This window comes from Vulpes lagopus, chromosome 10 (assembly GCF_018345385.1).
Source record: "Vulpes lagopus strain Blue_001 chromosome 10, ASM1834538v1, whole genome shotgun sequence".
NCBI classification, from domain to species: domain Eukaryota; kingdom Metazoa; phylum Chordata; class Mammalia; order Carnivora; family Canidae; genus Vulpes; species Vulpes lagopus.
Genome location: NC_054833.1, coordinates 41865278 through 41879120, shown reverse-complemented (window position 1 = coordinate 41879120; position 13843 = coordinate 41865278). Strand labels below are relative to the sequence as shown.

The window sequence follows — 13843 nt, the reverse complement described above, 5'->3', positions numbered from 1 at the left end:
GCCTCCCTCACCCTGGACCCTTCCAGTTCATAATGCCACTGCCACCCCCCGTCCTGCCACCTGGAATCAGGGACAGCAAACCATAGTGCTCTGTTCAGTGATGCTGAACAGCACAGTGCTCTGTCACTGAGGCATGCCTTCTGCTGGTATCCCCTGCCCTCCACTAAATACAAGTCATTTCTTTCCCCCCTCCCCCTGAATAAATCTGACTCAAAGACCACCCCCACTCGAACCATTCATTCATATCCTCCTTTTCACACTATTTCATGGCTGCCTACAAAATATCACTTAATAATTGCCTCTCCTAGGAAGTCCTCCTAATTGTTTATTCAATAATCACGTGGCATGGTTCTGATGAACAGGCCATGCATACAAGCCCAAGACCTCTGGTGGGAGAGACAGAGGAGCTGAGATATTCTTACAGTGGTTTTATAGGGCGACACATGCTTTAAGAGATGAGCATCGGGGCTCTGAGAGCGCTGGGGGATGTACAGACCCGAGATCTGCCAGTGGTGTCACAGAAGTGATCCTGGATGAGGGTGATGTGTGCACTGAGTTGCAAGAAATGACTACGTAGTCAGCTGCCACGCAGAGGAGGTGCCCAAGGAAGAAGGTGCCCTGGGCTGAAGGCAAGGAGAGGCCAGAGAGGCACCGAAGGTTCTGTGTGGTCAGAGGCTTTGAGTGTCAAGTGGTGGCCAAGGGTAGGTCACTGGAGACCTTGCTGCTTATCAGGGAGACCATGGTCACAGGGGCTGCTTAGAAGGGTCACTGCAGCCATAGTGTGGGGACACACTGGTAAAGAGCAAGGCCAGCTACGAAGACCCTTGGGAGCCCTAAGTGTCATCCTAAAGACAGATGCTGAGCCCGGCGAGGGGCAGGGGCGCTAGGAACACAGCACCATCTGGTGATCGGCTACATGCACCGAGTCTAGAAGGGGGTGGGGACCCTGGATGACTCCTGGGATGCTGACACGGGCCACAGGGTGGACAGCAGTGCCACTGAGCTAGAGGTCACAGGAGAAGGCAATTTTGTTTTGCCCCGTTGGATCTGAGGTACCTTTGGACCCTCAAAAGGAGATATCTCCCGGGCAATGGAAATATGGCTTTATTGCTTAGGAGAGGTCTCTGGACTGGACAACTTCATATAGGAGAGTGCAGCACCCAGGCGACAGGGCAACGATGGAAGTGGCACAAGTGGATGAAGTCCCCGGGGAAAGAGTTTATGCAAGAAAAAGAGAGGGTCACAGGGGGAGCCCCGAGGAGAGCCGGCCATGAGGTGGAGGGAACAGAGAAGATCCAGACAGGAGGCGCCACCATCACGGTGGCAGGAAGGCTCCAGGGACACAGGCCAACTCTGCAGAGATGTCCCTGGAGGCCCTCGTGCCCTGGGCGGTGGGTCCCAGCACCAAGGACACCCGGCCTCAGGAGGGAGGAGCGGGGCCAGACCACGTGGGTGGCGGGGGATGCAGGGGGCAGGGGTGCTGAGAGTGGGGCACAATAGGTCACGGGGGTCCCCCTCTGACTCCTGGGCTGAGCAGCAAGGGGAAGGGAAACCATTTGGCAGAAGTTAGAGCCAGATGTAGAGTCAAGGGCGTGAGAGGAGGCGGCAGCGGCTTGGACACAGCTACAAGTGTAGAGGAGGTGAAGTCCCAGAAGGCTGCTAACTGGGGCTCAGAGACTGGGGTTCAGGAGGCTTGGAGGGGGTGGACCTCTCGTTGCAACGGAAGGGAAGTGATGGAGGGGTTTGGATTCAGACCTGTCTGTGGCCGTGGGGGGTGGAGGAGGGTAAGGGGAGGCCAGGACCCGTATTTCCATATCTGAGGGTTTCTACCTTCCTCCATGTCATTGAGGTGCACATGTTTGTGAGAGGATTGGGGGCTGGGGGCAGCATGACAGGGAGCTTGAGAGCCCTGAAAATTTGGTAGAACCGCCATGGGGAGAGCACCAAGGGTGGATACGTAGAGGGAGCATGGGGCAGGGTGGGGACAGGTCAGCGGGGGGTCGGAGACAATGCTGCTGCTGTGCTCAGAGCCACAACACCGGAGGCATCCTCCAGCATCCCAGGTGCAGGCGTGAGTAGGCGGAGGGTTGGCATTCGGCTGGCAGGTGCAGCAGAAGAACAAAGACGAGGGTGTTGGCAGCTGAGAGGTGTGCTGAGGACAGCGGGCCTTGGGGCTGGGTGGGAGGGGATGGAGGCCAAAGCCGAGGAGGGGATTGAGAGAAACCAGACAGTCCAGGAGCTGGATCTTTAGGACACTAAGGAGGCAGGTGTGGTGAAGGCAAGGGAAGGGGAAGGGGGGGACAGGAGAGCATGGCTGCAGGAAAAACAGCTAGAGCCTGAGTTTTATAAGGCCAAGAGGACACCAAGCCATGGGCAATGGGGTGGGTGGGTGGGCTGGGGCCTAGGAGAAGGTTGTTCAAGAAATAGGAAGGTAGAGCACGTGGGTGGCTCAGTGGTTGAGCATCTGCCTTTGGTTCAGGGTGTGATCCTGGGGTCCTGGGATCGAGTCCCACATTGGGCTCCCCACAGGGAGCCAGCTTCTTCCTCTACCTATGTCTCTGCCTCTCTCTGTGTGTCACTCATGAATAAAAAATATCTTGAAAGAAAGAAAAGGGAAGGGAAAGGAAGGGAAGGAAGGGAGGAAGGGAGGAAGGAGGAGAGAGAGAGAGAGGTGGGAAGGTAAGATGTTGGTCAAGGAAGCACCTGGTACCATCACCCGGAGAGTGGGCTGGACTTACAGGGGATGCCAGGCTCTGCCTTGAAAGCATGATGCGGTCAGCAGTGAGAAATCCAACAGGAGGGGTCCCAGATGGTAGCACCCAAAGGCTTGAGTCCCAGAGGTAGGAGGGTTTTATTTCACGTGCATTTGGAGGTGGGGCAGTGACGATGGGGAGCTGCAATAATACTTCCCCCTTGCTCTTCCCTCCTACCTCCCCACACACGGGGCGTGGAAGACTAACCAGCTTCTGGCTGAGGATGGAAAGAAGCCAGGGTCCTCGGGTTGGGGTTTAGGAAAGGAAAGAGGCCCTTCAGAGAAATGTTGAGATCATGGAGGTGTCTTTCTCCCAGAATGGGAGCCCTGGGGAAGAGGGATGAGCAGCTCGGTGCAGAACGGAGAGCAGGCTGCTGGAGTCTGCCTGCATCTGGCCCTTCAACATGGGTGGGGCCGGTGGAGGGGACAGGAGGCCGGGGGGCGAACTACCCACAACTCTAACTTCAGAACAGTCTGAGGGCCCTGGGGATAGAGGCCTGGGAATGCCGGCCATACAGCACACCCTTCCCCCTGGGTTTCTAAACTGAACGTGGGCGAGATATTACAGCACTCACTTCCCCCAAGAAATCCCAGTCCTGGGTCACGGGACCAGCCAGGTTGCAGGCCCCCCATGCCTAGAGCCACAAAAGAGCAGCAGACCAAGAGCCTGGGGCGGCCCGGGCCTCTCCAGGAGGAGCAGCTGTTGCCCAGCTGGTTTGTCCATCCAAGGGAACAGACTCCCACTTACTCCCCAGCAGCCTCCACATTGCCTGGAATTTTGACTCTCTCCCCACCCAACCTTATGCACACACACACACACACACACACACACTCTACAATCTGCTTGGCACCAGCCTCTACCCACCTCCTTCCCTCCCAGCAGTCTGAGGGGATGCTATCACTAGAATGATTAACGATAACGAGAGGAAAGTGTGATGACCACGGCCACGCCTGGGGCTAGGCCTCCTGCCTGACTTAAATTGCCCCAAGCATAGAGACCCTGCATGGTTAGGTCTTAAAGCCAAGACCTACACATGCAGAAATCCGTCGGTGTGGAAGCCACATGCATCAGTACCAATGCACCACTGGCAGGGGCCCACCTGGTGGATGGGAGTGAAATGTGAATGAGGCCCATAGTCACTCCAATTTCCCTTTTCCCAGCCCCCACCCCCACCCATAAGGTCTGCTTCAGGGCGCAAGGTTTGGGAATTAAACAAGAACGGCTTACAAATAAATAATGACGATTGCATCTTCAGTTGACCCAAGCCTGTAACAACACGATAGCTGGCTGCAAGAGTGGAGTCATCACAGGCGGGGGATTCAGCGCTAGTGACCCTAAGACCAGGCTGGGAGCTGATCCTCCCTAATCAGAGCTTTAGTAATTGTTTTTAACAATGTGTCAGGCACCCATACCCTGGGGCTGGCATCTCCGCTGGGGACTTCCATGCAGCCTTCAGGGTGGTCCCTTGTCCCCCTTTCCTGGGTCTGTCCGTGTCCTTTCACTCAGCTCTCTCTCCTCCTCTCCCAGTCTGGGTCTTAGTGCTCACCCCGGGGCTAGAGCTGGAAAGAGCCCCAGGGAGCAGCTGTGGACAGAGGGCCGGCAGGCAGCCACGGTGCGGGCACAAGGACAAATGTGGGCCTCAGGATGGGGTGCCCAACAGATGCGTGAGAGGCGAGTGTCAGGGATTGGGGTGGCATGAGTGCATGATCCCAGAAGCAGGGCTTGGAGTGGGGATCAAACCAGAGACTCACCTGCAAGAACATGAGAAAACTCAAACCTTGAGGAAACTCAGGTGTAGGTGTGTCTACTTAAAGCCATTTGGGTGGGCAGCCCCAGTGGCTCAGGGGTTAAGTGCCACCTTCAGCCCAGGGCCTGTTCCTGGAGACCTGGGATCGAGACCCATGTCAGGCTCCCTGCATGGAGCCTGCTTGTCCCTCCGCCTCTCTCTCTAATAAATAAAATCTTTAAAAAATAATAATAAATGAAGCCATTTGGGGGAGCCGAGCACCAACAGGGCTGGATCCGCCTCAGACTCAAGGGCATGGGTCCACCTCCAGGTGAGATGGCCCTGGGGATCTGACCAAGGGCCCTGCCTTGGGGACTTGGGGCAGAAATGAGGTGGGAGGCGCCCTTTTGAAGAGGGGGTGGGCAGTGGCTGCAGAGTATCTCCCCCACTTCCCTGTCCTTAGAGCAGAGCACTGTGCTTCGGAGGGTTTGCTGCTAACTCTGGGGACGTAGGAGAGGTCCAAATAGGGCAAGTTACAAATTGAACAGACATGTCACCAGAGCCCCTGGCACAGCTGGGCTGAGGCTGCTCTCAGGCCCCGGGCTGCCACCAGGTTCCTCTCACCAGGCCCAGCTCTTATCAGCACAGGCAGGGCCCTCCCAGCGTGGGGCCCTCAGGCCTGCCTGGGTCCTGGCTCTGGCACTGAGGGGTCACCTCCCCCATTTGGGGCAATGAGCAGCCTGATATGACCTACCTCATGGATTACTTTAAAGATTAAAGTAGAAAACCCGTGGGAGAATTTCACCCACTGCAAAGCACTGCATCAATGTTTGCCACCATGATAAAAATACAAAAAATAAGTCACAGGAGCTCCATTGCCAAGACAAGCAAGATGACAGGCCTTTGGATGCACCCAGGCCTATCAGGATCCCCCTTCTCAACGGGCCTTCTAGATGTAGCTCTATCTCCATGCCTTTGCTGCTTTGCCTAGAAAAACAGTCTGGATTCCTTCACCTGGGCCCAGATGAAACCTTGAAGTGCCCCCCAGATTTGGGAGCACAGGGTGAGATGCTCCACCCCTGCTAGATAAGAGGATCAATGACACCCCCCATCCCCTCCCTGTATGGCAGGGAATCATGGAAGGAGAATACTTGGCTGTGTGAAGCAAGCTAAAAACCTGCAGGCCTAGAAGGTTGAGAATTTAATTAGCATTTTATCTCGGTGCCCAGAGCCTGGGAGCCGTTTGGGAGGGGTGGAGGCTGCCCCGCCCTGACAGACACACCTGTACACCCACCTGTGTGGGACAAGGCGGAGGGGCAGCTGGGGCCCTCGCAGGCAGCCAGGACCGCCTCCATTCGAGGGCCTCTCCCCGGGGAGCCCACCTGGAATCCCCACTGGGAGCCCAGACAGCACTCATCCCACAGCCGCCCTGGTGAGCAGGGGTGTGGAGCACAGCCGAGGGGTTCCTCCAGCAGCAGGAGTTCCAGCCCCTGTCCATGCTCGGAGTGTGAACACCCTTTCCCACCTCACCCACAGCCCTCTTGCAACGAGCTCTGGGTGCCTATGGCAGCCCTGGGAATTACTAAAGTAAGATCTGTTGGCTCTGGAAGGCATGAGTCAGGGTTCTGCTGCAGCCAATGCCATCTCCAATGTCCTTTCCCTGGTGGCCAGTGGAGGCTGACCAGGGGAGAAGGCAGCCCCGGGGAAGGATTCGTGGTAGAAACCCAGGGGTGGTGCCTCACTTTTCATCCAAGCTTAGGATTCTGTGTGCCCCTGTGTCCCAGTGTCTTGTCATCACAGTGGTCCTGGCTGCAGGTTTGGGGGGACTCCCATGGGGAGGCCTCCAGGCCAACAGAGCCTCACGCAGATGTCACTCCTGCTGAGTCACTGGTTCTAGCATCTGGCCCCAGCCCTGAGTGTCCAGAGATGAGACTCTTCACACCACCTTCTCAGTGGCAGACACACGCTGCCCACACTCGGTGGGGATGACTCAGGCTGTACTGGGCCTGGGCTCTGAGCCTAGCATCACCCCCACCCCCTGCAATTCCAAGAAGAGAAAGGTGAAGCGACCAGGCTTTTGGCCTGCAAGAGCTTGCTGCAAACCTCAGATCTGGGCCTATCTTCCCATCTACAAAGCAGAGGAAAGAATGCCCACTGCACAAGATCGGTAGCAGCATCGGATGACACATTCACGTAAAGCATTTAGCAGAGTCTGGTAAGTGCTTGCTCTGTAAGTGGCATTTCTTGCTACTATTTTGCCAACATATTGATTTTTTTAATAGTAAATTATTACAGGGACCAGTGTGGTGAGTGCCCACCTCAAGTTGTCTCCTTCCTGACATCAATGTCCCACGGAAGCCAAATCAGTGACCAGGTACCAAATGAACACGCAATCTGATCAAGGAAAGTGGGAAGGTGTGAGAGAAAATTTCACCTACACTCTGAAAAAGCTCCAGAAACTCCACGAGGGTGCCTCTCCACAAGGAACCTGCTAGTATCCCTCTGTCCTCTGACCTGGGCTTGTTTGGACCTATGCAGCTTGTTTCCTCTACACCCGAGATCCCCCTTTTGATGACGTTTTCTTTGCCTAGATGTGTGAGTGTTACTAAGCCAGACTCAGGCCTCTGTTCCCTGGGCCCTCGAGATAGCATTTCCCTTCCTATTATGAGTTAACTTTAGAAAACCAACCCTCACTACTCAGAGGTTTCCCGCTTTTGCAGCCCACAACCTAGCTGTTGGTGTGCAAGCATGCCACTCGCCATGTGCAGGGTGTGACCGTTACAAAGCACTTCCACCCAACGCACTGCCTCGGTCCTGGCTTATGATGACCTGGTCTCTCCCCCTGAACTGTGAGGTCAGTGACAGTCTGTGACCTGGTCTGTGACCACCCATCACCTGGGCTTACAATTCTGTTCCATTGCAATGAAAAGCAAGTCAAGAGAAGCAGCCAGAGTTACTACATCACGGCAGGGACCCCTTCCCTTCAGAGGGGCCAGGACCTCAGGTCACCCTGGCTCCTCTCCAGACCCTGCTGGAGGACTCTTTGCCCCCAACAGAAGCAAAGGGGACTCCACCTCTGACCTCTTCCTGCCTGCAAGTGCATGTCAGGACCCGAGGCAGGCAGTTCTGGGCAGCTCTGTCCCCTTTGACTTTGCAATTGAGAAAACAGGCAGGTGGGTGGGGCAAGAAGGAAGGTGGGGCAGGTGTTCCATCCAAGCAGGTCTCACACCCCTGAACCCCCTGAGCCCTGTTTCTTTCACGTCTCTGGGTTCCTGCCTCCTCATACCTTCTGTCTTATTTTCTTGTTGCCTGTCTCAAATTCCACTCTTCTGTTTCTTCCAGCAGGTAATTCTCTAGACACCTTTCTCCTCTCCTGTTTTCCGTCTCTCTGCTCTCTCATCATCATTTTCCTGTCTTTATTTCTAAATCGACTCCATCCTCTCAGGTACTTTTTTCCCCTGTGGTCCATGTCTTCTTTTCCCTTCCAAAGAAAAATACTAAGACGGGAGAAGACAGCCCTCAGCCTCCCATCAATGTCACACACCCTGCCCCACGCACTCGCACACACAGAGCCCAGGATCCTGCCAGAGGGCCATGCTGGTGGTGCTGGGGGCCATCTTCCAAGGCATCACTGATAAAACTGCTTCTTCTCCCTGTCAAGCCCCAGGTGGACTCTCAGACAAGCATATCTTGAACTGGGGCATATCCTGAACTAGGGCAGCATGGAAATTTCAACTCAGAAATGGCCAGACTGGGACAGAATGAAACATTTCTGTGCCAGAGCATAGCCCCCAGTGGAGCTTTAGTGAGCCAACACCTGTCCCCGCCTTGGCATCCGTGCAGCACCTGTACCCCATCCTGCCCCACCCCAGCTCCTCCCCACTTTGCTTATCTGAACACCAGAAGATGAAGCAAGGACACACCCGCCTCATCAGGCTTTCCCAATTACTCTGGCCTGAAGTACCATGAGTAAGAAGCCTGATCACAACCCAAGATGGCTCAGAGGAGGAAAAAAAAACAATGAATCCCCACACTCTGGGGGCTTCCCAGAAGTGCAATATGGGGAGTCGTCAGAGTCTGATCCCTGGGAAGGCCACAAGACTGAACCGAAGATGCCACTGCTGCCTTGTTAACTCGTTTCATTTCCTTCAAGCTCTCACTCACTCTGGCCCTGCCTGGGGAAGGGGTACCTGCAGCCCAAGACCCCCAGAAGCCTGACCAAGCAGGACAGCTCCACCCAAGGCTCTCCCTGGCATCTCTGACTCAACCTGCTCAAATGCAGACTCACACCTCCCTCCCCAAGCCCACCCCTCACTTCCACCCGCCGCCACCACCGTGGTAAGTGGTACCACTGCCTGCCCAGTCACTCGGAGACTTACCCTGGGTCCTCCCCCACCGCCCACCTTGTTTTCCAAACTTATTAATCGCCAAGTCTGATCCATGTGTAAAATTTCTCTCTCCTCTCCTGTCCCCCTAACCTGGGGTCAGGACCTCATCCTCAGCCGCCTGGACTTCTGCAAAAGCCTGTATTCATCTCAATAGCCTAGTGTCTCATTCCATGACTGCCAGGGAGGGGCTTCGGAAATTATCAAGTCATCCTCCTGCTTAAACAGCTTCTACATATTGCCTAGAGCTAGGATGTCCAAGCCTCTTTGATCCCTGTCCATAACCGAACAAATGTTGGTACCCATCCCTACTAACACACGTATTTTTATTTATGTGTATATTGCGTTTCCATGTACCACCATCATTAGCCAATACCTAAAAGACAATGAGCCTTTAGAGAAGGAATATCATTGACATCAAGAGATTTGAATCTATGTTGCAAAATTACTTTGAATATTTCTCATCAGCTTCCACTGATTACAATTAGATTGTTACCATCTTTTCCTCAAGATGGAAAGATAACAAGGAGCCCTTTAAGAGTGGGGGAGCGACCACCTTGCCATGTTCTTGCTGTATGCTTGTGCCTGCATTATCCACCTTCTCTCCTGCCGCCAGGCATCTTTCCACTTGCTGAGCCCTTGTCCATTGTGTGAGGGTCAATCTAGTTGAAGCCAGATCAGATCATCCATAAATCCACTGCAGGAGCAGGTATAAATATATCGCAATATGCTAAAACTGAATGAGGATACAAGGAGCCCCTGCCAGTTTCATGGAACCCCTCACCCCGCTTCCCTCAGACCTTCTCTGATGTAGGCAACATGTGGCACATCAGAGCTAAGTGCAGGCCCCAGGGTCAACCCATACAGTAAATATTAAAGAAGCTCAAATATTTTGCTTTTAGTTAAAAAACATACACAGAAATAGAGGTTTCGCTATTTTCTTCTCCTACCCCAAAGGGTCATCTTGCATAATCCCAGGCTCAAGAACCCTAGGCTTGGGAACTTCTGGTGTGTACATAAGGTCTCTGTCCTAAGTCCTTATTTTGTGTGCAGGTCCCACAAAAGAAGACATCTTGTGAAGCTCTCCTATTTGAGGCCATGTATTATTTATGTTCCCAAGCCCAGCACAAGGCTGGCATGGAGCAGGTGCTCAGTAAATATTTGTGGAATTAACAGCTGGCTCCCCAAACACACTCAGCCTCACACACTCTGTGCTGTGAAATGTTCTTTTCCCCTTAGGGCCCCTACTTCTCCATCTGAGCAAGTCCTGTTCGTCCTCATAAGCTCAGTTCAAATGTTACTTCCTCTGGAGAGGCTGCCCTGACCTCTGGCTGTTTGCTCTTTCAGTGCAACGTCTACCAGGAGATCAGAGTGTAATGTCTGGACCAGGTCACTCCCACCCACCCCACCACCCCCCACCAAAGAGCTGTGGAGACAAGGAAGACACTTCATTCATCTGTGTGTCCCCAGCATGCTGTAAGTGCTCAGCAAATGTCTGATGAATCAGAGATTCAGATCCAGGAATGAGGTCAAGAGATGGTCTGGGCCAGAGACTTTCAGGCTCGAGAACTTTGGTTCAGGGTAACCGGCAGGGAGAGGCCAAGGGAGATGGTGTGAGGGGCATCCAGGACCATGTCTACATGCTGAAATCCACAAAGTGCTGCTCACTGATGGCCCTTCAGGCCAGACATGAAGTCTGCTTGGAGGAGAAGCAAGGCCCCAGGGGAGGGGGTGAGCTCCCAGCACACAACAGTGCTGTGTCGGCATCCTGGCAACCCCACGGAGGCCGAGTAGCCTCAAGGTGCCAAGCAGCCTCTCCCCGAGCATCACTCCGTGGCCAAAAGCACTCAATCAAGAGAGAGGCACCAGCATTATCAATAAATGATCATCCATGGGATTTGGCAAGGCCTGGACACAGACAATCTAAAAGCATTCCCTCTTCCAACGGGGTCAATCCAATGAACTCATTCGTTAATTGTGCACCACCAACACCACCACCCACAGAGAAGCCTCAGCCACCCCCAATCCCTCCCTCAGTGGATCCTTCTGGTTCTCAAACTCCAGCTGCCCAGCGTCCTGCACAAGCCTGTGTTCCAGATCAGCCTGCCCAGTACAGGCTGCAGGCTCTTGGGCCAGTTACCTCTGTCCCCACAGCCATCATGGGAACAATAAGACTGAGTCTATAAGGCTATCAGGACACAAGTAGTTATGGTACACACGGCAGGCAGCACCTGGCAAAACAGTGGAAAGTCAGAGAGAATGTCTCTTCCCTTTCTTCATCCTTCCCAGCCTGGTGGACCCCACATTAAGGCTTTCTCCATCTTTCACCTGAACTACTGCAAATGCCTCTTCCCTATCTCTATCTTCTCCCCTGCACGGCTGCCAGAAGCTCTTCCTTTGTGGCAGGAGTTGTGTTTTAAGCTACCTTTACCCAAGCAAAGTTTAAGCATCTTTTGTGCGGCAGGTACTGCACTGGGGCTGCAGATCTAAAGAAAAATGTGGTTCCTCTTAGGAAGCCCAGCACAGGGTCGGTAAGTACCTCAGACTGTTTTAGCTAAAAAGTCACTTAGCTAGAAGGGACTCAACTGAACTGTTGATCTTTCCAGTTCAACACCCCATCTCTATCACCCCCTCCCTCCCTCCCAGCCCACCTTCTGCACAAAGACTCATAGCTGGAAGTCCCGGCATAAAGACCATCCAGGGGCAGTGATAGAAACCGTGAGCAGGCCAATGTTAGGATTCAAACATCTTCAAGCATCTGGCTCATGGCTATGGTGGAGGAAGTGCCTTTGGGATGTGGGTGGGGAATGGGTCACTTCCCTGCTCAATATTTCTTTGTAGGTGGCAGCCTGAGCAAGATCAGATCCTCTGCACACAAAAGCAGAAAACCCAGCATGTCCGCCCCGCAAGACACAAGCCCAAGGCCCCAGGCTTACATCCAACCTCCCTGGGCAGTGCTGGTCCAGCCCGAACTTGAAGGCCAAGAGCAAGAGCCAGCATGACCCCAGCCATCCCAGGCTGCAAGAAAAAAGCCCCCTCCCAACACACAATGACCACCACTGCCTCCCACCTCCTCTTCCAGACACCATTGCACCACGATGCAGAGCAGGGCACACCTGGTGTCGCTGAGGTAGTAGAAATTACACAGAAAAAGAGCCAGAGCCAAACACGAGTAGACAAAGGAATTGCCACAATAAATGGAATCTAGGTCAAGGATCAAAACTCCCATCTCCATAGGGCACGAGCCGCCAGGATTTAGCTACTGTGTGTGTGTAACAGTCAGGGAGGAAGAAGGACAGGGCACCCCCAGAGGAAAGAGCAAAACCAGAAAGAATAGTAAGACAGGACCTGGGTAACGGCCACTACATTGGCTTCCTGGAGTGACAGTGACAAAGGCCCACAAACTAGTGGCTTAGACAGCAGAGACCTATTGTCCCACAGTGCCAGAGGCCAGATGTCTGAAATCAAGATGCTGGCAGGGCCAAGCTCACTCCAAAGCCTCCAGGGGAGGATCCTGCCTTGCCCCATCCAGCTTCTGGTCACCCCAGGGGTTCCTTGGCTTGTGGCTGCACCACGCCATCTCTGCCCCTGTCTTCCCGTGCTCCCTCTGGGTCTCCACAGCCTTTCTCCTCTGTGCGTCTGTGCCTCTGTCTCCTCCCCAGTCCTGTTGGATGAAGGGCCCATCCTGCTCAAACGTGACCTAATCTTAACTACTTCTACGCTGACCCTGCTTCCAAGTAAGGTCACGCTCTGAGGATTCAGGTGAACAGGAATTCTTGGAGGATTCTCTCCAACCCAGTATAGACATCTACCACCCAGCAGAAAGCTATCCTGCCCAGGGGTCAACAGAAGGTAGAAGAAAGTACCATGTGAATGGGTTTGGGACTGGTACTGGGTCAGTTCTAGTTCAGTGTTATCCCAGACAAGTCACTCAGCTTCTCTGAGCCTTGGTGCTTGGGTCAACTGCATTTTGAAGGTCATTTTGAAGGTCAAAGAAAGAGTGCTTTGTTACTATAAAGCTTTGCATGTAAACATACGTGATGTTTCCTCACTCATCCATGCATGTTCTCTCCCAACGATGCCAGATAAGACACTGATGCTCTCACTGCCTCCTTCCTGGATCCATGGTTCCTGCTATCATGCCCTCTGCACCTGTGAGGCCTATCACACCAGTCACCTGTCAGCTCCCTGGGTGCACCCAGAGCTGCCCTGATCACATCAGCAAGCATTCACCAACATACCTCTGCAGAAAGTCAAAGCTGGATCATATTTGTGATTTAGCACCTCTAGACGGCACCCTTAGGTAGCTGGGCCAGAGGGCACCAGGGGTGTTGTCCTGTCAAGCCTCTGACTGGCTCACCTTCTCTGGTTCGGGCCCCTGCTTACCTCTGGCACTTTGGTTTTTTGTCTCTCTTCAGGGATCAGCCTGTAATTCCATCCCTGGAGAGGGACAAGAGTAGAATGCCAGAAATGAGATGTGGGGGCTGGACCTCTTCTGCAACCGTAGTGAGACGCAGAACGAGCCAACAGAATGAGCCAAGCACATGACGGGCAAAACTCAGTGCAGCTCTAAGAACCTGGAAGGAGCAGATGCAGGACAATCCAGCCCTTCCCAGAGCAGGTGGAGGGATGACATATGAGCCCTCGAAATTCTCACAAGTCCCGATACAAGTAGCTGGCCCCTTACCTTGACAGCACTCTGGAGGTGCGCGGGACCTCCCCTGTGGGCCTCCCCATGCTCCCAGCTGCCTCATGGGGCAGACTGTGCAGGTCTTTTTACCCTGCTGGTAACTGAGACCCTAAAGGGTAAAGATCCTGCCCTCACCCACCCTACTGGCAAAAGAGAGGGCTGGAACCAGAATGACAAACATGCAGTGCTGACGAAGCATTAAAGAATGAGTGATATGCGCAGTATATGTGGCACACAGTAATCCAAAAACACATTCTGAAGGTAATGATTCATTTTACCTGTGACTAAA

The 13843-nt window shown here is 53.7% G+C and overlaps 1 protein-coding gene across 1 annotated transcript in view; it reads right to left on the bottom strand.

The window, feature by feature from the left end:
- The window catches only part of SMIM35 (small integral membrane protein 35), a 48052-nt gene extending 34434 nt beyond the window's left edge, over window positions 1–13618 (bottom strand). Inside the window, exons 1-2 of the mRNA XM_041772998.1 lie at window positions 13552–13618; window positions 13106–13150 (exon numbers count right to left, since the gene is read on the bottom strand). Coding sequence (XP_041628932.1) covers window positions 13106–13150; window positions 13552–13618 — 112 coding nt within the window. The remainder of the gene's footprint in view (window positions 1–13105; window positions 13151–13551) is intronic.
- Window positions 13619–13843: the final 225 nt, after the last annotated feature.